A 25972-nucleotide genomic window follows, 5' to 3' on the forward strand; every position below is an offset into this window, starting at 1 on the left:
TCTGATTTTTATGAAACTAGTCCCCGAGCCCATCAAACATCACATCCTACCTCAACTAGTTTCTCACCAGCTATGATGTGATCTGTATTTAATTTCTTTTTCATTCTGGTTTACCATTCTAGATTGAAACTCTGTGTTGCTATCTCTCAAGGGTTACCAACCTAGTCTGTCTTCGGATTTATATTCTGGAAATAGCCTTTCTTGGGATAGCTCCAATAACTTATCTTTTGAACAATTATCTTCATGGCTAAGTCTCATTGATTTATATTTACCTTCATTGCATGCTACTTTCGTCCTTGAGGGGGGTAGACTAGACAGGTGTAGAGGTTCTAATGCAATTGCCGAGCACTGTAGCTAGGTAGAGACTGGATGACCACTTAATGGTCAATATGAATGGATTGCAATCTTTCCTGATGTTGAGTATGATGTCTGTTTAAATACATGCTAATTCTCTGATCTGGCTCTGGCTTTCAGTCAAGAGTTGAAAGACAAGTTTAAGACATCTTCTCAGATGATACTTCAGTAAAATGTGTATTCCTTATAGCTTTTAAGTTTCCATCCTCATTCAAACTTTCTTTGGCATCTGCCATCACAAATATTATCATAGCATTGTAATACTCAAGTGCCTAATAAACCTGGGTTTAGTTGGTCTCAGTTATTGTAAACTGTTCTCCTCATGATACGTGTTGCTCACAGTGACCACATTCTCTTGAGCCAATTCAGATTTATGTACAATTTCTTTTTCTTTTAATAAAGGAAACATATTTGAACAAGGGTGAATGTGGTTCTATATAGGAATATTTCTGAATTGAATTGAATTAAATTTGTTTAAAAATCATTCCAAAAATTAATATTTATTTCTCTTAGTATATAATTGTATTATAAATCACAGTTGATGACAGCATAAACGTGTTATGACACTTTAGTTGTAAAACAATAATTTAGGAATTAGGATCCTGAGCCAAGATTTACAGGCCTGGCTTCTTTCTTTGCCTCAGTGAATAGCATTCTCAGTTCCTGCCTTATAATTCCTTGTCATGAACTGCGAATTCAGATGCATATTTCTTTTTCCTTTCATAGGTATATCAGAGATTAAGTTTAAGTGGCTGAAATAAATGCATTTTATCATCTGTGACTTGATTCATAGAATGGGATTATTTTCACTCTTATGTTAATCTAACAAGTAACAACTTGTTACTTGTAACAACTTCTTTGAACAACTTTGTAACAACTGCCCAAGTAACAACTGCTTTGAAGAAGTAAGCTTTAGCTGGTTTGTAGGGTCAATATTATAATGAGGTTCATAAATATCACTTAATGTACATCTTTAAATAATATTTAAAAATTATTACCAGGAATGATAGATCAGTCAAAAGACACAAAATATTATAATTAAAATTTAAAAGGTAAGATTCTTATCCTTGTAAGTGTTTAATTTATACAATACCAAATATAAAGCCCTGTATTAAGCTCATTTATATCAAGCATATAAATTCGTAAGTGGTCGATTTTGTTTTTTGCTCTTGTTATGGAGTTTTTGCTCTTGTTATGGTTTTCATACTGACTAAAGGAAAATAATTAAAAATTAAAGATGAATACTATAAAACTTCTGCTCTCATGTTCAGTTAAGTTACATGAAATAATTGGGTTGTTGGTAAGATTGAGTAGTAACGGTGACATATCCCTGACGTTCAATTAGCCATAGCTAATAAACTTCACAGAATGCACCTACAAACAGGGTATGTGGTTGTGCCTGTGAGGCTCAAGAGAAACGTGCTGTTCATAAATCAACGAAGACACTTAATGGAGCTGAGTGAGTTGGTATTTTCAATCTTACAACCTAACTTATTTCTTGGTGAACTAACAGCTTTTAAAAGAGAAAAATCATTATGTAGGGATTTTCATGGGATCCTGGCCATGAAGCTGTGCTAGACAAGTCTGTAGGTGAGATAATTTTTTTCCCCAGAAATTCATATAATTATAGAATCTCAGGTTTAAATACATCTGACATATCATATAATCATGTCTCACACTCCATGGATTTGAGTATTAAACCCTTTCTGGAGGTCAGACATCACAACAGAAAAAACTACATCCCACCAGTTTAGAAGTGAAAACATATATTCTTACTAATATATACACATTTATATTTCAATTAATTAGAATCATGTTATATATTCAAATTTGTTCCAAACTTTCGACCACCTATTTTTACACTTAATACTTTTCTTTAGGCATTGTACAATTTTTTTTTTATTTTAATTTCTTTTTTTTTTTTTCCAATTAGATAAACATATATTTTTATCCCCAGGGGTAAAAACATCTTTCTTATAAATGACACATTATTCAAAGAGGTGCACTATATTTTACTTACCTGCTTCTCTAATGTTGGACATTGTATGCAGTTTCTAGTTTTCACAGCTCATAATAATTTTGTTGAACAGATTTCTACATAATGATTTTTCTCTTTTAAAAGCATTTTTCTTTGGGTTTCATTCTTAGAAAGAATATTTTGGAGCCAAACAAAAGGACCAAATAATTTCTATTTCTTCACAGCTATTTCTAAATCTCTCATTAACTGTATTTATTCTGAGTTTATGTCCACTATACTATTTTATGATCTGTTGAGGGAGTGCACCTCAGAATAAGGGAATGCAATGAAGCTTCTGCACTTGGTTTTTACACATGAGTAAAATTTTCATTTTGGATAATTAAAAAATAATTTTATTTGTCCACTTACCTTTGCAAGGAAAGGAAATATTTTCTTAAAAATTACATTTTGGATGGGATAAGATGGCAGGGAAGTAGGAGGAGGCGCCTTTTCAACCTGTACCCCAAAGTGAGCTGATTACCTACCAAAGAGCTCCGATCACCCATGAAATCAGCCTGAGATCAGAATTATACACGTCTGGATCTCTACAGGGGTGGAAGACGCCAGTGGGCAGGTAAAGCAGAGTGGGAACATCGGACTGATATCAGAAGATAAACAAAAGGGGGAGGGAGCCACCAGAGGTGACCGGTTGGAAAGTAATAACCCAGTACGAGTGAGAGTGCCCTGTGTCTGGGGACCAGCATTAATTGGAGTCTGGTTGAAAGCACTCAAAAAAAGCAAAGGATCACGAGGGGGGTGGCAATTGTGGGAATTGGGGCGGCCAGGGACAGGGGCTTAAGTCCCTGGTTCCAGGACAGCCTCCCCTGGAGCTAAGCCAGAGAGATTGTGGCGGAGAAACCAGGTCTTGGTCCCTAAGACACCAGCAAGCCCAAGAATGCGTGGGTTCTGGCTCCTGTGAGGGGATGGGAGCCACGCGGGATGGCAGAATGCGCGAGCCCTGCTACAGAGCCTGAGATACGCGCGCCCCTCATCCTCCCCTGAGACAGGTACAAAGGCCAAGCCGGCGCTCTTTGACCCGCGCCATTGTTTCAGAGCCTAAGACACATGCCCCAAACTCTCCCCTGAGAGAGGTGCGTGAAGGTCCAGTCTGGCGCTTTCAGACCTGTGCCCCATTCTCAGAGCCTGAAATGCGTGCGTGACCCACAGCCTCCCCTGAAAGAGGTCCGTGCAAGCCGTGCAATCTTAGACCAAGAAAGACCAGGCACTCCCAGCCCGGGCCAGCGGAAATATTTCAGTGTGCGATTGCTGCTTGGAACCTCTCTGGTGGTCTGGAGCTCCCAGACAGCTGCCGCTGCCATGGTTTTGGGTACAAGCAAAAGATCCTGCATCCCCAGGGACTGTGACTTGGAACCTGCTTTGCCAGCAGCCAAGGGGGAACTTATTTGGGCTATGCAGCCAGACTGAGGCTTCTCTCTGAGAGGGAGGTCAGGGTGCAGTTTGTTTTCCTCTAAAACTACAAAAAGCATCAAAAGCAATCAAGGTGAGAGAAAAAAAAGTGAACAAACATAAAAACCGCCAGAGAACAAAAGCCTGAAAAAAATCAGTTTCCTCAGAGCCCACCCTCTTGAGGGGGTCGGGAGGACTTAAGTCAGGAAACATCATTGACTGACAACCCACATGGCAGTTTCCTCCCTCAGAAAACAAACCAAGAAAGAATAATAATAATAATAATAATAAAAAGACTGCAAGAGAACAACCACCACTACTTCATAGGACAACTTTTATTTTTAACTAGTTCCCACTATTCTGGTTCATTTTTTCTTATATATAGATAATTTTTTAACCTATTTACTATCACAGTGAGCTGTACAGTACATCAAATTCCATATTAACCTTCTAACCTGAACTTTTTGATACATACATCTGTGTTTTTCTTTTGCATTTCTATTTTTTGAATTTCTTTTTTTAAATTTTAGTTTAGTTTAGTCTAGTTTATTCCTTTTTATTTTTATTTTCTAATATTCATATAGAGTTAAACTTCAAAGTAATCCCCTTCCCCCAAACAATACTACCCCTATAGGTAGTACTGGTAGTAAACCAATTTTTAATCCCCCTTTATCTTAGGAAAGTTGAGTCCTTTAACAAAGATATCAAGATACATCCAGGAAGAATCAAAACAACCTTCCTAGCCCACACTGAGAATTTAAAACCACTCTCCCATCTTTTTCTTCCACTACTGTTTCTGTTTTTGTTTTTGTGTTTGTCCTGATAGTATATAAATCTTACACTTGGGGTCCTTTATGATGAGGTTCTTCTTTTATTTGCATACACACACACACACACACACACACATATATATATATATATATATACACACATATATATATATTTTCTCTTGTCATATACTTTTATCAGTTGTTTTGTTTGTCTGTTTTTGTATGCATACTTCATAAATCATACCTTGGGACCCATTTGGGCTGAACCTTCTGTTTCATCTTCCTTTTTATTCCTGTCTCTCTCTCTTTTTTTCTTGTTCTTTTGTCTCTCGTTTGGGTAGGGAATCCTGATTGCTCAGAAGTGTTCCAGGGTACACCTTGATTGCACCATGGTCAATACATCCAGCTACATCTGTTCAGTCATCTCTCACCAAAATGACTAGGAGGAGGAATGCCCAACAGAAGAAAAATACAGAGGATGGACCTTCTGCAACAGAGCTTATGGCTATCAACATAGACAATATGTCGGAAAGAGAATTCAGGCTAACAATTATCCAGGCAATAGCTAGGTTGGAGAAAGCCATGGATGACCAAACGGATTAGGGCTGAGCTGAAAGCGACGAGAGATGATGTTCACAATGTTAGGGCAGAGCTTAAAGCTACCAGGGAGGAGGCTCACAATGCTCTCAATGAGTTCCAATCTAATCTAAACTCTCTCAAAGCTAGGGTAACTGAGACAGAAGATAGAATTAGTGATCTGGAGGACAACAGATAGAGAGAAAGGATAAGGAGGAAGCCTGGAACAAACAGCTTAGAAGCCACAAAAACAGAATCAGGGAAATAAATGATGCCATGAAATGTTCCAAGGTCAAAATTATTGAAATCCCTGAAGGGGAAGAGAAAGAAAGAAGTCTAGAAGATATAATGCAACAAGTTCTTCATGAAAATTTTCCCAATCTCGCAGATGGAACCAGCGTTCATGTACTAGAGGCCAAATGGTCTCCACCCAACATTATAGATTCCAAAAAAAATCAAGGCACCTGATAGTCAAACTGAGGAATCATAATTGTAGGTATAGTCTCTTGAAAGCTGCAAGGACAAAGAGGCTCCGTGCTTACAGAGGAAAGCCCATCAGAATAACATGAGACCTGTCCTCAGAGACCTGGCAAGCCAAAAAGGGCTGGCAAGATATATTCAGGGAATTAAATGAGAAAAACATGCAGTAAAGAATACTTTGTCCAGCAAGACTGACATTCAAAATGGATGGAGAGATAAAGAGTTTCCAAGACCAGCAAGGCTTAAAAGACTATGAAACCACCAAGCCGATACTGCAGGAAATATTAAGGGGGGTTCTATAAAAGAGGAAAATCCTAAGAATAGCATTGAACACGAATATAGAGACAATCTACAGAAAGAGAGATTGCAAAGGTAACACGATGTCAATAGAAACGTATCTATCAATAATCACTCTCAATGTGAATGGCCAAAATGTGCCCATAAAACAGCACAGGGTTGCAGATTGGATAAAACGACAGGACCCATCCATATGTTGTCTACAAGAGACCCATTTTGAACCTAAAGATACACCCAGACAGAAAGTGAAGGGATGGAGAAGCATCTTTCATGCCAATGGGCCTCAAAAGATGGCTGGGGTAGCAATTCTCATATCAGACAGATTAGATTTTAAACTAAACACTATGGTCAGAGATACAGAAGGACACTACATCATTCTATCATTCTAAAAGGGAATATCCACCAAGATGATCTAACAATTGTAAATATCTATGCCCCCAATATGGGAGCAGCCAATTACATAAGAAAACTGATAATCAAGATAAAGAGTCATATTGATATGAATACATTAATAGTAGAAGATCTTAACACGCCTCTCTCAGAAATAGACAGATCATTAAAGCAGAAAATCAATAAAGAGACAAGAGCATTGAATGACACACTGGACCAGATGGACCTCATAGATATATACAGAACATTCCACCCTAAAACAACAGAATACTCATTCTTCTCAAGTGCACATGGAACCTTCTCAAGAATAGACAACATACTGGGTCACAAATCAGGACTCAACCAATACCAAAGACTGAGATTATTCCCTGAATATTCTCAGATCACAATGCTTTAAACTGGAGCTCAATCACAAGGAAAAGTTCAGAAGGAACTCAAACACCCGGAAGTTAAAGACCACCTTGCTTAAGAAGGCTTGGATCAACCAGGAGATCAATGAAGAACTGAAACAATTCATGGAAACAAACGAGAATGAAGACACTTTGGTCCAAAACCCATGGGATACAGCAAAGGTGGTTCTAAGGGTGAAATACATAGCCATCCATGCCTCCCTCAAAAAAATTGAAAAATATAGAACACACAAGCTGTCTCTACACCTTAAAAAACTGGATAATCAACAACAAATCAAACCAAGTCCACACATAAGAAGGGAAATCATCAAGATTAGAGCTGAGATCAATGAGGTAGAAACTAGAGATACAGTAGAATGTATCAATGAAACTAGAAGCTGGTTTTTTGAAAGAATCAATAAGATTTATAAACCATTGACCACACTAATCCAATAGAAAAGAGAGAAAGCCCAAATTCTTAAAATTATGAATGAAAAGGGAGAGATCACAACTAACACCAAGGAAGTAGAAATAATCATCAGAAGTTATTATCAACAGTTATATGCCAATAAGCTAAGCAACCTAGATGAAATGGATGCATTCCTAGAAAACTATTAACTCCCAAAATTGAACCAGGAAGAAATCGAAAACCTGAATAGATGAATATCTAGTAACGGGATTGAAGCAGTGATCAAAAACCTCCCAAAAAACAAGAGCCCAGGACGTGACAGATTCCCTGGGGAATTCTACCAAGCTTTCAAAGAAGAAATAACACCTATTCTCCTGAAGCTGTTTCAAAAAATTGAAGCAGAAGGAAAACCAGACTCTTTCTATGAAGCCAGCATTATCCTGATCCCCAAACCAGGCAAAGACCCTACCAAAAAGGAAAATGTCAGACCAATATCACTGATGAATATGGTTGCTAAGATTCTCCACAAGATCCTAGCAAACAGGATCCAACAGCACATTAAAAAGATTATCCACCATGACCAGGTGGGATTCATCCCTGGGCTACAAGGATGGTTTGACATTTGCAAATCAATCAATGTGATAGAACAAATTAATATGAAAGAGAAGAACCACATGGTCCTCTCAATCGATGCAGAAAAAAACATTTGACAAAATTCCAGCATCCATTCCTGATTAGAACACCTCAAAGTATAGGGATAGAGGGAAGATTCCTGAACTTCATCAAATCTATCTCTGAAAAACCCACAACAAATATCATCCTCAATCGGAAAAAGCTCACAGCCTTCCTATTGAGATCAGGAACATGACAAAGATACCCACTCTCACCACTCTTGTTCAACATAGTCTTAGAAGTCCTAGCAACAGCAATAAGACAACAAAGAGCTATAAAAGGTATCCAAATTGGCAATGAAGAAGGCAAACTCTCTCTATTCACAGATGAAATGATTCTTTATGTGGAAAACCCAAAAGACTCCACCCCCAAACTACTAGAACTTATACAGCAATTCAGTAATGTGGCAGGATACAAACTCAATGTACAGAAATCAGTGGCTTTCTTATACACTAACAATGAAAATACAGAAAGGGAAATTAGAAAATCGATTCCATTTATTATAGAACCAGGAACCATAAGATACCTGGGAATAAACCTAACAAAAGGGGAAAAGGATCTGTACTCGAGGATCTACAAACACTCATGAAAGAAATTGAAGAAGACACAAAAAGATGGAAGACCATTCCATGCTCTTGGATCAGAAGAATAAAAATTGTTAAAATGTCTATATTGCCTAGAGCAATCTATACTTTTAATGTCATTCTGATCAAAATTCCACTGGCATTCTTCAAAGAGCTGGAGCAAATAATCCTAAAATGTGTCTGGAATCAGAAAAGACCCCGAATCCCTAAGGAAATGTTGAAAAACAAAAATAAAATCGGGGCATCAAGCTACATGATTTCAAGCTTTATTACAAAGCTGTGGTCACCAAGACAGCATGGTACTGGCATAAAAACAGACACATAGACCAGTGGAACAGAGTAGAGAGCCCAGATATGGACCCTCAACGCTATGGGCAAATAATCTTTGACAAAACAGGAAAAAATATACAGTGGAAAAAACACAGTCTCTTCAATAAATGGTGCTGGGAAAACTGGACAGCTATATGTAAAAGAATGAAACTCGACCATTCTCTTATACTATGCACAAAGATAAACTCGAAATGGATAAAAGACCTCAATGTGAGACAGGTATCGATCAGAATCATAGAGGAAAACATATGCAGTAACCTCTTCGATATCAGCCACAGCAAATTCTTTCAAAATATGTCTCCAAAGGCACAGGAAACAAAAGCGAAAATAAACTTTTGGGACTTCATCAAGATCAAAAGCTTCTGCACAGCAAAGGAAAGAGTCAAGAAAACAAAAGAGGCAACCCACAGAATGGGAGAAGATATTTGCAAATGACAGTACAGACAAAAGGTTGATATCCAGGATCCATAAAGAACTCCTCAAACTCAATGCACACAAAACAGACAATCATATCAAAAAAATGGGCAGAAGATAGGGACAGACACTTCTCAATGAAGACATACAAATGGCTATCGGACACATGAAAAAATGTTCGTCAGGGAGATTCAAATTAAAACCACATTGCGATATCACCTTATACTAGTTAGAATGGCCAAAATTATCAAGACAGGGAACAACATGTGTTGGAGGGGATGTGGAGAAAGGGGAACACTCTTCCACTGTTGTGGGAATGCAAGTTTGTGCAGCCTCTTTGGAGAACAGTGTGGAGATTCCTCAAGAAATTAAAAATAGAACCTCCCTATGACCCTGCCATTGCACTACTGGGTATTTACCCCAAAGATACAGCTATAATGAAAAGAAGGGCCACCTGTACCCCAATGTTTATAGCAGCAATGGCCATGGTTGCTAAACTGTGGAAAGAACCAAGATGCCCTTCAACGGACGAATAGATAAGGAAGATATGGTCCATATACACTATGGAGTATTATGCCTCCATCAGAAAGGATGAACACCCAACTTTTGTAGCCACATGGTCGGGACTGGGAGAGATTATGCTGAGTGAAATAAGTCAATCAGAGAGAGTCAATTATCATCTGGTTTCACTTATTTGTGGAGCATATCAAATAGCATGGAGGACATGGTGAGTTAGAGAGGAGAAGGGAGTTGGGGGAAATTGGAAGGGGAGGTAAACCAGGAGAGACTATGGACTCTGAGAAACAATCTGATGGGTTTGAAGTGGTGGTGGGGTGGGGAGTTTGGGGTACTAGGTGTGGGTATTAGAGAGGGCATAGATTGCGTGGAGCACTGGGTGTGGTGCAAAAACAATGAATACTGTTATGCTGAAAATAAATTAAAAAAATACATTTCATTATATTTACATTTTCTCCTCTGTTTCCTTTGGGAACTATATGTCCCCAAATTTCCTCATTGTATTAGTATTGCAATACCCTGCAACCAGGAATGATGGATGATGGACATTATAGGAGGATGGGAAAAGAAGCCATGAGAAGGCACATAGGAGATATGTAAAGGAGTGGAGGGATCTCATGAATGATAGCCCTGCTGCCATTTGGTGATAAAATGTTGGGGAGGAATTATCAAAGGCATTTAACCTGGGACACTTTTTATGACATTCTGTGGACAAACATACATTTATATACATAGGAAGTGCAAATAAATGTTTTTTGAATGAGTGAACATTTAATGGGCACTTACAGTAAATAGTAGATATTACATATTTGTGTGTGTGTTTGTATATATGTATGTGTATAGATAGTATGTGATCTATCTTACCTAACAGAACATTTCTTTCTGTTCTCTGATTAAATTTCTATTTTCAAAACTTTTAAATAAGGGTTTCCTTTGCTTGATAGAGCATCATGTAATGAACACCCATCTAGGAGTTTTTATCCTGTTCTACTGAAGCTGCCCATTTACTGAATGTGGTTATGTTAAATTGTATGTGGAACAGCATGTTGAAGAATAAAAAATATTAACTAACAAACACTGTAATAATCTTGAAAGTAAAATGACCCGAGAACATATTCTTTCTTAGAAGCAAGTTGTATTTTCATACTCACTTTATAAATTTTGTCAGAAACTATTAAGCTAGAATACAACTTTTTTCTTCAGAAGTCTATTTATGTATCATAAAATAAAGAGTAGAAACAGAGTGGGAGGACAAGAGAGCTTGGATATCTATGTTTATGGGATGGGGAAGTGAGTGCATTCTTACCCGTGGAGATACAGGAATGTGGTAATTCACCAAGCATTTATTCATTACCTAACAGGGAGCAGACACTGTAGACATTGTGCCTGACACTGTGGTAGGCACAGTGAAGAAACACAGGAACACTATATATTTTATGGTAGGTACCAGGGAAGACATGTCACCAATAGATTGTACATCTTCCATTTTAAATCACCTGCTTATGATTGATACTTATGACCATGTCTTTCTTTCCACATGTGAGGGAATGTAAATTCCCTCAGAAGAGGGAATAATTCATACTTTACAAAATACATGTGAGAGTTAACAATTTGTAAGCTCACAGACACAGAGGAGGGCTCAGAAGCATGGGACACTGACATGACTTAGCAAAGTCATGGAGAGTGGGAATCAGGAAAATCCCAATGTCATGTTTATAGCCCAGTGTTTTTTCAGTAAATTTACTCATCCCAGGTTGTGCTATGGGTGTTTACAGGTCACAAGTATGAGGTATCTGTGGACACGGAATGCATTGTAGAGAAAGTAAGAAAGAATTGAAACAAATGTTGATGCAAAGAGTGCCCAGAGAATGCTCTACAGTTAGTCACTGTTTTTGTACTATGAAATCTGACTACAATCCTTTCAGGGATAATAGGTGTCTCTCTTTATCCCTTTGGAGGGAATTCAGGCCCCAGGAAGGTGTTTCTTCCTGAATGAATCACCTCACACCTCCCAACATTATGACTGGATTTATTCTCTTGGGACTCACGCAGAATCCACACTTGCAGAAAATACTGTTTGTGCTCTTTTTGTTCATTTTTCTATTTACTGTGCTGGCCAATCTGCTCATTGTTATTACCATCTCCCTCAGCCCCACACTTTCGGCTCCCATGTATTTCTTTCTCATATACTGGTCCTTTATAGATGCATCCTACACCTCTGTGACCACCCCCAAAATGATCATCGACCTGCTGTACCAGAGGAGAACCATCTCCTTGGGCGGCTACCTGACTCAGCTCTTCATGGAACACTTTCTGGGAGGATCAGAGATCATCCTCCTCATTGTCATGGCCTATGATCGCTATGTAGCTATCTGCAAGCCCCTGCACTACATGACCATCATGCGACCGGGGCTCTGCCACCTCCTGGTGGTGTGGATAGGGAGTATCCTGCATGCCACTGTGCAGATCCTTTTCATGGTCAAATTGCCCTTCTGTGGTCCCAATGTGATTGACCACTTCATGTGTGATCTCTTCCCTCTGCTGAAACTTGCCTGCAGTGACACCTACATGCTGAGAATGGTGGTGGCAGCCAATAGTGGGGCCATGTGCTTGCTCATTTTTTCCATGCTACTCCTCTCCTACATAGTCATCCTGAGCTCCCTGAAATCCCATGGCTCCGAAGGTCGGCACAAAGCCCTCTCAGCGTGTGGCTCCCACTTTACTGTAGTTGTGCTCTTTTTTGTGCCTTGCAGATTCACCTACATGCATCCTGTAGTCACCTACCCTGTGGACAAGTTGGTGACTGTGTTCTTTGCAATCCTCACTCCCATGTTGAATCCTATCATTTACACAGTGAGAAACACAGAAGTGAAAAATGCCATGAGGAGTCTGTTGAAGAGGAGGATAACTTAGTCTGTTCCTAATGCCAAGGAAGGGATGGTTTATTTAATAGGGAGGATTCTATCTGTTGTACAGTGTGAAAGAGAATGGAAGATTTTGCAGATCAATAGTGTAAAAAAAAATTCCCATATTCTAACACTGATGAAGCACTTAACAGTGGCTAGGCCTTTTGATAGGTGCTTTTGATAGCTTTTAATGTACTTTATCAAAGCCACAGTGTTCACAGATGCAAAAAAAGAATAGAAAGAACAACTATAAATCCCTAGTTTGTTTATTCTAGAGTATTTTTTTTTTCTCCAAGGTCTTATGTTACTTTACTAAATTTTTCCCATTGGTTACTTGACTGAAATTTTTTATTCCATGTGACTTCTTTTTTTCTTGACCTATGGTTAAGTCAACAAGAGAATAAAAATTCTTAAGTAGATATATCAGAGGGAGCAGTTGGGGAATAAAAGAATGACTCCTGATTTTTTTTTTTAGCCCGATGAATGTACCAAAGTGAAGAGGACACCAACGAAAGGAGTAGACTAATTCACAACCTCTTTCTGTTTGTTTTGTTTTATTTTTTGGCACAAAAAAATAAACTAGAAATCTTGAAATTATTCTCAATTTGGTCTTTTTATTTTTAAATGTTCTTATAAGTCACAGTTTTTATTGTTTTTGTTTTGTTTGTTTGTTTTTTTACTATAAAGGAAACCTTTTCTTTTTCCTTACCAAGACTTGAACCATTTGAAGCAACAACAGTAAACATTGTTTTATTTAACCTCAACAAAAGGGCATATGGTTAAGTTTTAAAAGTTTTGCTCTGGAGGTTTGACACCTACATTTATGTTACATGAACATGTTATTATTTGTCAGGCATATACAGCTCAGGTGATTTATCCATGTGGAAAGCTGATAATTCCAATATTACTGTCCTCATTTTACAGAGAAACAAATAGGTAACAAGAGAGGCTTACTAAGTCACTTGCCTCAGGTCAAACGTATACGATTTACAGGTATAAAATTCAAGTCCAGCATTGGGGAGGGTATGTGCTTCGGTGAGTGCTGTGAAGTGTGTAAACCTGGTGATTCACAGACCTGTACCCCTGGGGATAAAAATATATTATATGTTTATAAAAAATAAAAAAAATTAAAAAATAAATAAAATATCTTACTTGGGAAAAAAAAATCAAGTCCAGGTCTTCCAGATCTCAGTCCTACTTTCTTTCAAATAAAACACAGTTGCCTGGAATATTTACATATATATATATATATACATATATATATGTATATATATATATATTTATGTCTATATTATATATTTATGTCTATAGATAATTAATTCTTCTTCAGTCTTTTATTTTTTTAAGATTTTATTTATTTATTTGAGAGAGAGAGATATAGAGTGAGAGAACATAAGAGGGGAGAAGGTCAGAGGGAGAAGCAGACTCCCCATGGAGCTGGGACCCTGATGCGGGACTTGATCCCGTGACTCCAGGATCATGACCTGAGCTGAAGGCAATCACTTAACCAGCTGAGCCACACAGGTGCCCCTTCTTCTTCAGTCTTAATGATTCTCTCTGTTTTTTAAGAAATATGGTGTCAAATTTGCTAAAACCTTGTCTCACATGTAGAGACATATTTAAGCAACAATGCTCCTCTCTGCACATGGGAAAGATCAGGTCATTCTCCATGACTATACAACACTTTATGAGACTCTGACTATAACACTCCAGCCCGTGTTACTTCTCACAAATACCCCTTTCTCAAACTCACTTGTCATCTGGAGCTATTTCTTAACTGACCATATAGTAATGCCAGAGCATGGTATACCTGTTCTTGGGGGTGACTCTGTGTCCTAGCTTATGCATGGCTATCTCAAATCCTAAGACAGAGAAACTTGTCCCACAATGTCCAGGCCTGGAAGATGATTTAACAACACTTAGTATACCAAAGATGATCAAGTTGGCATGTGCTGGTGAGAATTAAACATTTCAACAGAATCCAGATGAAATAATGTGTGGTTTATTTTGACAGTTGGATAGGAGCTAAGGCTAAGCCAGGGATAAGGATAGGAAAAGTATTGAGCAAATATTATTTCTAGTTTAAGACCAAAGGGGGGATTTGAAGAGGGAAGCTAGGGCCAACAATTGTGCCTTAGGGTAACTGATGTGAGAAGATGAAAAGGACACAGATTATAAACTGTCAACAGCAAACGTGGAAGGCATAAGGAAAAGGAGAAATGTAAGGCAGTCTGATGTTCTCAGTAGATGGAGTCTGGCTGATTTGTGAATAATTTTAAGAAATGTTAAGATATTCCTTTGTAAAAGATCTCATCATCTAGATTCTCTCATGAAGGTTAAATGCCATCTGATTATTTCTCAGATTTAAAACAAAATGGAAGTATATTTACCCTGGAAATTAATGAGATAAATAATATTTGGATCTATTGTACAAAGATACTTTGCCTTATAAGGACTTTAATTTTTTTTTAATTTTTTTCAATTTATTTATTTTCAGAAAAACAGTATTCATTATTTTTTCACCACACCCAGTGCTCCATGCAATCCATGCCCTCTATAATACCCACCACCTGGTACCCCAACCTCCCACACCCCCGCCACTTCAAACCCCTCAGATTGTTTTTCAGAGTCCATAGTCTCTCGTGATTCACCTCCCCTTCCAATTTACTCCAACTCCCTTCTCCTCTCTAACACCCCTTGTCCTCCATGATATTTGTTATGCTCCCCAAATAAGTGAAACCATATGATAATTGACTGTCTCTGCTTGACTTATTTCACTCAGCATAATCTCTTCCAGTCCCATCCATGTTGCTACAAAAGTTGGGTATTCATCCTTTCTGATGGAGGCATAATACTCCATAGTGTATATGGACCACATCTTCCTTATCCATTCATCCGTTGAAGTTTTAATTTTTTTATTAATTTTTTTTTTAGAGAGAGAGAGTGCACATGTGTGTGTATACATGATTTGGGGAAGGGGCAACGGAGAGGGAGAGAATCTTAAGCAGGCTGCACAGCAAGCATGGAATAGCTTATATGGGCACCAGTTCTGTGAAAATTTCAGGAAAAAGTGAAGGAATGGTCTAACCCTTATTGAAGGCTATGATGCATACATTTTGATAGGGCTTCATATCTTTAAGTCTCTTAATGTAATAAGTTTTAATAGATAGATCTCTATGCCTTTGATAAAAAAAAAAAAGAATGAATAAAGGTTAAGCCACAATAGCAAGTCTTTTAGACTCTGCCTTCTTTCCTCATCCCACTTCACAATAATCTTTGCTAGCATAATGTAGAAACACCCAAACATAGAACTATTCATTGGCTGCAATGTGAAGATTGTCCTTGAGGTATTCTGTCCTTATTTTAAGGTTCACTTTCTTCTGTTCAGCTCTCCCCTGAGTTCTGCTTCCCCGGCTTTTGTACTTTCCTGATTCTTCTTGGGTCAGAGGAAAGCCACTTGATCTGATTTCTACCGATGTAATTCCCTTCATGGATGTCATGTAAAGTGGGATGTAATGGGCTCAGGAAATGCAATTCAAAAGGTCACATTTGAAAGATAGTGACATATGGATGAGAGATATTTGCAGGAAAAATAAATAACCCAATTGTTGAGGAGACTGACAGTCTGGGTATGAGGGTCGCATTATGAAGAGCTAACTGTCATTTCTATAGGGCTTTTTCTATTGCTAGTCCATAGTCTTAATATTTATTACTTGAAAATGGTGTCTCCAAGATCAATTAAGTGTAGGAAATTCTTACTTCATTCATTCAAATAATTCTGTTGAGTGCCTGCAGTTTGCCAGAGAGCTTCCAGGGGCTTGGTATAAGGTGTTGAATAATACAAACAGAGGCTGTGTTTATATGGAACTTAAATTCCCATGAGGAACAGATGGTTAATAAGCAAGTTAACTCATGAGTGAAAAATGTAATTGTGCTAGTAGTAAGTATGATGAACAACATTTTGTTCAGGGGGCGTTGCAGAAGAGAAAAATTGGAAATGGATGTGTGTAGTTGTTTGAAGCCCAGCTAGAATTTTGCTTAAGCTCAAGTTTAATCACATTATTTCCCCCAACCCTGTTCTTCTTATAAATAGGTTATCTAACACACGAGTTTGCAGTGGGCACTGTGAACCATGCTGTAAATGTTGCATATTAATATTTTTCACTATTGAAGGTGAAAAAAGAATGAAGTTTATAACCCCAAATATTTCTAAATGGAAAACATGTTATTTTAGAATACTAATTGTTATGGAGCAAGAAAGAACTGAGTCCTTATTTTTTCTAGCTGAGGTACATTATTTAATCCTTAATAACGGCATGACTCCTGCAGTAAGATAAGACACATTTTTAATTGTAGTCTTAAAAGATGAAGGCGACACCAGGCTAAGTGAGAACAATTTGGTCCCAGGACTTGCCTGGTATATTGACCTTTCTTTATCTGTGTCATTAGGCAGATGGATTGTTGTATGGCCATTCTGTTACTGAAGAAGAGAGTTTACTTGTGGAGCAGATAATTGAATGGTTAATGGTAATGCCAGGATCTGGTGATGTGTTTGTGGAGCATCAGCCTGGCCTGGATCCAGTGAAGCTCTGCCCTGGGAAAAACAGATCACTGCAGGGATGGGATAGGAATTCAGTGGTATGGTGATTAGCTCCTGTCAGTAGAGACACAGCCTCCAGGGCATGCACTTGGAATGATGCAAGTCTGCACATTTTGAAATTCTGTGCCATTTGAAAATGTCACCCTGCCCTCTTTTTAGCTCAAATTTATTACGTGAAGGAAAACATCTTATTAAATGGTGTTTCTTCTAAGATGTGAGTTGGAAACGGCTTACAAAATAAGCTCAAAATACAGCCAAATGGTGGGCACAGTTCCATAAATTGTTTGTAAATAGATTATCTGCCCCCACCCACCCCACAACCTTTCCCATTTCGGTGAAATTTGAATTCTTCTGCCATCTACAAGGTTTGTTACCTATTTAAGCCCTTGGACACTTAAAGCAACTGTTTTAAATATTTCTTTAAAAATTATTAGAAACTCTGAACCTATCAAAACAAATTCCCATTACATGTTTATGTGATTTGTTTCCAGAGCAGGTCCTGATTTACTTGGATCTGCTAAGTTGAAACTCTAATAAGTAAAAACGTATAGCTCTTTTGTTGATGAAAGTTCATGTAAGTAGATCCTGGATGGGGCCAGAACTTTGGTTACCTTGACATTATCCTGGAATATTTATTGTATTCTGTCTGCCTTCTACTTCCTGGGACTGTCAGTTAACTTAACTGCCTTTTGGAGGTCGCAAGGATGACATCAGGTTGACTTCTGGAGGTAACCTGAACAAGTTACTTGAGTATTAAACATCTTCTTATTAATTTGAATTACTATTTTTGAAATTATTGAAACAATAAAATCACTTTACATATATACATAATTACATATGTACTTTTATTAAGTATGATTATACTTAAAATGTATCAGTAGTTCATCTGTTTTGTCTGTACTCACAAACTCTGCCTTTGGATAGAAAGCCTTAAGCTATCAACACTTTTGGGCTGGATTTACTTTAATCACTCTTTGCAAATTATCAAAATTTAAATGTCTTCCTAATGCAGGTCATGAGCTTAACAACTATAAGTGTGTGTTTGAAGGCAGTGATTCAACATTGAACTGGGAGTCCAAGGTATGGCTCTTCCATATGGCTCTTGGGTTTGGTTAAAGCCTGTCTATGAGTAGAAAAGAGAGAGCTGAAAGACAATAAATATGTGGATATGTGAGCCTGGATGTTGGAGGAATAGCAGTCAGGCTCTGGCAATGGCAATCTCTCATTTCTGGATGCAGGATTGGTACCACCATTGCCTGGGCCCAAGGTTCAATACTGCTTTCCTTGGATGAATTCCATTTCCTGGTTTAATTAAATTTAATTAAATGACCTGTATGTGCACAGTGCAGCATTAGGAATTTGTGAAAATAGATAAATTAGCTATTCTTAAGCATCCACATAAGGAGATAGAACCAACCTGAAATTTTAAAAATGGCTAGGAAGCCAATTGAATTATTGCTGATATGTACCCTATGTTTATCGTTACAAATATCTAGGATGGTGATGGTGAAAGGGACACTGGAAAGGAAGTAAGGCTGGAGGAAGTAGAATGGATTTCTTGACAACAGATGGCATACACAGAGGCAGGAGGAAGTCAGGAGTTTAGAAGAATAGAAAATAATCATGAAAATTTTGTTAGTCTTTCCCAAATATTCTCATGCTGGTACTTCTTTTGATGCTCATGAAACTATTGTGAGGCAGGGTATATAATTCTTAGAGAGGCTGTAGAAGATGATGGTTAGTAGCTTGTGCTATGGATTTGCTCACAGACTCACCCAAAGTTCACAAGCTCTCCTAGCATTATCCACCGCATCAGAGAATCAAGATAATACCATTCCACGTCTCATAAGTCTTTAGTGGGACATAAAAGAGGAAATCATGAAGCTCTTAGCACAGTATCTGAAAATAACTTTACAACACATACTAACTTTAACCACTATTACACTGTTTAATTTTTGCAGGATTGAAGTAAGTATCATAAGTGGGACAGAGAGTGAAGTCTACTTGCTCTGAACCCATGGCTTCTCACTGTACTAGAGAGAACAGGGTGTGTGCTCTGGTAGTAAGAAGTGGATTTGATGGCTGTGAAGGAACATATAAAAAAAAAGTGAGGTGATTTCTTTTTTTTTTTTAATTTTTTAAAATTTCTTTTTAGAGTAACAGTATTCATTGTTTTTGCACACCCAGTGCTCCATGCAATCCCTGCCCTCTCTAGTACCCACCACCTGGTTCCTCCAACCTCCCACCCCCCCCGCACCTTCAAAACCCTATGATTGTTCTCGAGAGTCCATATTCTCTCATGGTTCACCTCCCCTTCCAATTTCCCTCAACTCCCTTCTCCTCTCCATCTCCCCTTGTCCTCCATGCCATTTGTTATGCTCCACAAATAAGTGAAACCAGATGATAATTGACTCTCTCTGCTTGACTTATTTCACTCAGCATAATCTCTTGCAGTCCCGTTTATGTTGATACAAAAGTTGGGTATCCATCCTTTCTGATGGAGGCATAATACACCATAGTGTATATGCACCACATCTTCCTTATCCATTTGTCCGTTGAAGGGCATCTTGGTTCTTTCCACAGTTTGGCGACCATGGCCATTGCTGCTATGAACACTGGAGTACAGATGGCCCTTCTTTTCACTACATCTGTATCTTTGGGGTAAATACCCAGGAGTGCAATTGCAGGGTCATAGGGAAGCTCTATTTTTAATTTCTTGAGGAAACTCCACACTGTTTTCAAAAGTGACTCACCAGCTTGCATTCCCATCAACAGTGTAAGAGGGTTCCCCTTCTCCACATCCACTCCAACACATGGTGTTTTCTGTCTTGCTAATTTTGACCATACTAACTGGTGTATCTCAATGTGCTTTTAATTTGAATCTCCCTGATGGCTAGTGATGATGAACATTTTTTCATGTGTCTGATAGCCATTTGTATGTCTTCATTGGAGAAGTGTCTGTTCAAATCTTCTGCCCATTTTTTTTTTTTTTTTTATGATTGTCTGTTTTGTGTGTGTTGAGTTTGAGGAGTTCTTTATAGATCCTGGATATAATACACCTTTTGTCTGTACTGTCATTTGCAAATATCTTCTCCCATTCCGTGGGTTGCCTCTTTGTTTTCTTGACTGTTTCCTTTGATGTGCAGAACCTTTTGATCTTGATGAAGTCCCAAAAGTTTATTTTCACTTTTGTTTCCTTTGCCTTTGGAGACATATCTTGAAAGAAGTTGCTGTGGCTGAAATCGAAGAGGTTACTGCCTATGTTCTCCTCTAGGATTCTGATGGATTCCTGTCTCACGTTGAGGTCTTTTATCCATTTTGAGTTTATCTTTGTGTATGGTATAAGAGAATGGTCGAGTTTCATTCTTTTACATATAGCTATCCAGTTTTCCCAGCACCATTTATTGAAGAGACTGTCTTTTTTCCACTGTATATTTTTTCCTGTTTTGTCAAAGATTATTTGCCCATAAAGTTGAGGGTCCATATCTGGACTCTCTACTCTGTTCCACTGGTCTATGTGTCTGTTTTAATGCCATTACCATGCTGTCTTGGTGATCACAGCTTTGTAGTAAAGCTTGAAATCAGGTAACGTGATGCTCCCAGTTTTATTTTTCTTTTTCAACATTTCTTTAGTGATTCAGGGTCTCTTCTGATTCCATACAAATTTTAGGATTATTTGCTCCAGCTTTTGAAAAATACAGGTGGAATTTTGATCGGAATGGCATTAAAAGTATAGATTGCTCTAGGCAGTATAGACATTTTGACAATGTTTATTCCTGCGATCCGAGAGCATGGAATGGTCTTCCATCTTTTTGTGTCTTCTTCAATTTCTTTCATGAGTGTTCTGTAGCTCTTTGAGTACAGTTCCCTTACCTCTTTGGTTAGGTTTATTCCCCGGTATCTTATGGTTCTTGGTGCTATAGGAAATGGAATCAATTCTCTAATTTCCCTTTTTGTATTTTCATTGTTAGTGTGTAAGAAAGCCACTGATTTCTGTATATTGACTTTGTATCCTGCCACATTGCTGAATTGCTGTATGAGTTCTAGTAGTTTGGGGGTGGAGTTTTTGGATTTTCAATATAAAGAATCATGTTGTCTGCGAATAGAGAGAGTTTGACTTGTTCATTGCGAATTTGGATACCTTTATTTCTCTTCGTTGTCTGATTGCTGTTGCTAGGACTTCTAGTACTATGTTGAACAAGAGTTGTGAGAGTGGGCATCCTTGTCATGTTTCTGATCTCAATAGGAAGGATGCAAGCTTTTTCCCATTGACTATGATATTTTCTGTGGGCCTTTCATGATAGATTTGATAAAGTTCAGGAATGTTTCCTCTATCCCTATACTTTGAAGCATTTTAATCAGGAACGGATACTGGATTTTGATTTTTTTCTGCATCAATTGAGTTTTTTCTGCATCAATTGAGAGGACCATGTGGTTTTTCTATCTTCTTATTAATTTGTTCTATCACATTGATTGATTTGTGAATATTGAACCATCCTTCTAACCCAGGTATGAATCCCACCTGGTCATGGTGAGTAATCTTTTTTGTTTGTTTGTTTGTTTGTTTGTTTTTTTAGTTTTCTAGGTCATTTTCATTTATTTATTTATTTTCAGCATAACAGTATCATTATTTTTTCACCACACCCAGTGCTCCATGCAATCCATGCCCTTTATAATGCCCAACACCTGGTACCCCGACCTCCCACCCTCCCACGACTTTAAACCCCTCAGATTGTTTTTCAGAATCCATCGTCTCTCATGATTCACCTCCCCTTCCAATTTACCCCAATTACCTTCTCTCTAACTCCCCATGTCCTCCATGCTATTTGTTATGCTCCACAAATAAGTGAAACCAGATGATAATTGACTGTTTCTGCTTAACTGATTTCACTCAGCATAATCTCTTCGTCCCGTCCATGTTGCTACAAAAGTTGGGTATTCGTCCTTTCTGATGGAGGCATAATACTCCATAGTGTATATGGACCACATCTTCCTTATCCATTCATCTGTTGAAGGGCATCTTGGCTCTTTCCACAGTTTGGCGACCGTGGCCATTGCTGCTATAAACATTGGGGTACAGATGGGGCTTCTTTTCACTACATCTGTATCTTTGGAGTAAATACCCAGGAGTGCAATGACAGCGTCATAGGGAAGTTCTATTTTTAATTTCTTGAGGAATACCCAAATTGTTATCCAAAGAGGCTGCACCAACTTGCATTCCCACCAACAGTGTAAGAGGGTTCCCCTTTCTCCACATCCTCTCCAACACATGTTGTTTCCTGTCTTGCTAATTTGGGCCATTCTAACTGGTGTAAGATGATATCTCAATGAAGTTTTTTTTTTTTTTTTTAATGTAGTTTTAATGTGCTGTTGGATCCTGTTTGCTAGGATCTTGTTGAGAATTTTAGTATCCATATTCATCAGTGATACTGGTCTGAAAGCCTCCTTTTTGGTAGGATCTTTGCCTGGTTTGGGGTTCAGGGTAATGCTGGCTTCATAAAGATAGTCTGGAAGTTTTCATTCGGCTTCAATATAAAGTGAGGTGATTTCTATGGGTAAAGTCTTGAATGTCTGATTGAGGTATGTATTAGTGGCCGATAAGAACTGTGATGAATTTATAGACTTTAGACAGAACAAGCATTATTATCTATAATAATGTATTGTGATTTTTAATACCTTAAGTCCTAAGATGGCTCATTGGACATCTGTTTGGAAGTGTGAAAATTTCATGCAGGTATTTCTGAACTGTTGTCTTTGAGAGGGACAGAGTCCGTTAGTTGGCTTCTTTGAACCCCCAACTTACCAGTCATCTACCATAAATGTCTCTTCTCTAGATGAGGAAATGGAGGCCTGGAATGCTGAACAGTGTCACAACACACTCTAGGACTTAGAGGAATAATTTGAAATAAAACCCAGCTCTCCTGATTCTGAGACTATGTTCCTTCTACTTTATTAGAGCTACTAAAATTGTATCGAAGTTCTTGGGCTATAGATTGGGGTTAGCCTATATTGTAGACTGCAAACAGTGTCCTGGAAGCTGTGTACCTAGTTTAGTAAAAGGGATAATATGAAGAGTGTGTCTTTGGGTTTTAGAGGAGCCTAAGAGAACCTTATTTTATATTCCCATTTAAAGTTGTCTCCAATGTGTTTCCACCCAAGGGCAGACAGCCTCTGCTAAGTATCCAGAGCCAGAAGAACTTTACTACTGGAGGGGTACTTTCCCTGTATCATTTGGGATCAAATAAAATGGAGCTGTTATGAGATTATACTGTTAGCAACTGGTGGCCATATTAGTGGCTGGAGAAAAAAAGCAGGTCAAGAGGGTCTGAGACACAGTGTAAAACTTGTCCAACACACTTAGTGATTACTAATTAAAAACAATATTCTTTTGTAGATTTTCTATCTCAGAGTGGTGTGCTTATATCAGCCCATAGTAAATGAAGAATCCAAACAATGTGACTGAATTCATTCTTTTGGGCATTACAGAGAACCCAGAGCTGCGGAAAATACTCTCTGCTGTGTTTCTAACCATGTATGTGTCCACAGTGTTGGGAAACCTACTCATTGTGGTAACTGTGATCACAAATCAGAGTCTGAGATCACCTATGTATTTCTTTCTTACTTGCTTGTCCCTCATGGATGCCACCTACTCTTCTGTCATTGCCCCGAAGATGATTGTAGACTCTCTCTCCAAGACCACTACCATCTCATTAGAAGGCTGCCTGACTCAGCTCTTTGCGGAACATTTCTTTGGTGGTGTGGGGATCATCCTTCTCATCGTGATGGCCTATGACCGCTATGTGGCCATCTGTAAGCCCCTGCACTACATGACCATCATGACCTCTCGCATGTGCTATCTGCTGCTGGGAGGGGCCGGGCTGGGGGGAGTTTTCCACGCAGCAATACAGCTTCTCTTCATGTATCAGATACCCTTCTGTGGCCCCAATGTCATTGATCACTTTATGTGTGATTTGTTTCCCTTGTTGAAACTGGCCTGCATGGACACGCACACCCTCGGTCTCTTAGTCATCCTCAACAGTGGGGTGATGTGTGTGACCATCTTCCTTATCCTCATCACCTCCTATGTGGTCATCCTCTGCTCCCTGAGGTCTTGTAGCTCTGAAGGGCGGCACAAAGCCCTTTCCACCTGTGGCTCCCACCTCACTGTGGTCATCTTGTTCTTTGTGCCATGCATTTTCCTATATGTGCGGCCTGTGGCCTCTTACCCCATAGACAAGGCAATGGCTGTGTCCTTTACCATTGTTGTGCCCATGTTAAATCCATTGATCTACACCCTGAGGAATGCTGAGGTAAAAAATGCCATGAGGAAATTGATGAAACGAGTGGCACTGGATGTCATTGGCTTATGTGCTAAGGAAAGATTTTTCCTACAAGGATAATGAGTTCCTGCAAGTCCCATTCATTCCAAATCATTGGGCGCCCTAGAGTCAATGGCATCTTTTATGTGTGCCATTCAGATTAAGATACTATAATCAAGTTTTTTCCTAATTCTCTAGTACATTTGCTCCAACCTTGTTTTTAGAAGACTCTGGGAACCATTTTTCCTCTTCCTTTTTTTTTTTCAATTAATTCAAGTCTGATTTTCAATAATTCCAGTCCTGGTTTGATGTTTTTGTTTGTTCTTACTCTGCTTGCTGCTGAACTTCTCTTTCCCAGAGCTATTGCTTGGCTGGCTCCATCTCATTTTTTTTTTTTTCCTATTTTTACTTCCTTAAGGTGAAGTTTCCACATCTTTGTAAACAAGTCTCTCCTGATGTTTTTCCCTGGTCATTCCCCTTAGTTATTCTCTGCCTCTTCATTCCTTGATTCATCTTACTTGTTTTCATTTTGCCTAATGTCAAAAGAGAACAAAAAGCCCACGGCAGCATAAATAACTGGTTATAAGTAAAAAATTTAGGATTATGATGTTTCTGTTTTAATTTTAGAATTACAGAACTGGAAGGATCTTAATGATATTCCTAGCCTCAAATGTTTGTACTCTGTTTGGGAATTTTTCTACTGTCAAAAGTAGGTCCAAAAGCTCCATCTTCTATTAAATAGGTAAGAGCTGTTTTTACCATTTATGTTGAAATTAGTACCTGTCAGTTTGAATGCAAATTTCTTCTCTTAACTCTTATAAGTTCATTCATATTAAATAGCTTTCTTGTTAATCATATTACTTCGGAGTTCAGGGCCTGTATTCTTTTTTTTTTAACAATTTTTTAAAAGATTTTTATTTATTTATTTGACAGAAAGATATATAGATATCAAAATTAGGCAGAGAGGCAAGCAGAGAGAGAGAGAGAGAGAGGAGGAATCAGGTTCCCTGGGGAGCAGAGAACCCAATGTAGGGCTCAATCTCAGGACCCTGGAATCATGACCTGAGTCTAAGGCAGAGGCTTTAACTCACTGAGCCACCCAGGAACCCCCAGTGCCTGACTTCTTCTTCTTCTTTTTTTTAAATTTATCTATTTATTTATTTATTTTCAGCATAACAGTATTAATTGTTTTTGCACCACACCCAGTACTCCATGCAATCCCTGCCCTCTCTAATACCCACCAACTGGTTCCCCCAACCTCCCACCCCTTGCCCCTTAAAAGCCCTCAGATTGACTTCTTAACAGTAACATCTGAAACAAGTTTTGATCTTACTCCCTTTTTATAGGAACTTGCTGTTACTAATGTTAGCTTATAAATCATATGATTCTCTCTCTATAAGAACTGAACATTTCAGTACTATTCATGATACAATTGCATAGCAAAATAGAGTAAAATGGTGTCATAGTTTGGAGAAAATATCTTCTTAAAAAACTATTGCAAGCATGAAATTAATGGAAAAACATTAGATGAACTTGCTTCCT

At 38.3% G+C, this 25972-nt stretch overlaps 2 protein-coding genes across 2 annotated transcripts; both read left to right on the top strand.

Annotated features, from left to right (window-relative positions):
- Nucleotides 1-11597: 11597 nt before the first annotated feature.
- On the top strand, nt 11598-12518 carry LOC101694046 (olfactory receptor 4C46-like). The gene has a single exon (XM_004781648.2). It carries the CDS (start codon nt 11598-11600, stop codon nt 12516-12518), a length of 921 nt encoding a protein of 306 aa, XP_004781705.2.
- An 11030-nt stretch (nt 12519-23548) lies between these two features.
- LOC101690373 (olfactory receptor 4C6-like) lies at nt 23549-24511 on the top strand. Its single transcript, XM_004781643.3, has one exon. It carries the CDS (start codon nt 23549-23551, stop codon nt 24509-24511), a length of 963 nt encoding a protein of 320 aa, XP_004781700.1.
- The last annotated feature ends 1461 nt before the right edge of the window (nt 24512-25972 follow it).

The sequence above is a fragment of the Mustela putorius genome, unplaced genomic scaffold (assembly GCF_011764305.1).
Source record: "Mustela putorius furo isolate JIRA1106 unplaced genomic scaffold, ASM1176430v1.1 tig00000127_pilon_pilon_pilon, whole genome shotgun sequence".
NCBI classification, from domain to species: Eukaryota; Metazoa; Chordata; class Mammalia; order Carnivora; family Mustelidae; genus Mustela; species Mustela putorius.

Coding starts and splice junctions, on each gene's coding strand:
- LOC101690373 (XM_004781643.3), top strand. CDS start 23,549: ATGAAGAATCCAAACAATGTGACTGAATTCATTCTTTTGGGCATTACA.
- LOC101694046 (XM_004781648.2), top strand. CDS start 11,598: ATGAATCACCTCACACCTCCCAACATTATGACTGGATTTATTCTCTTG.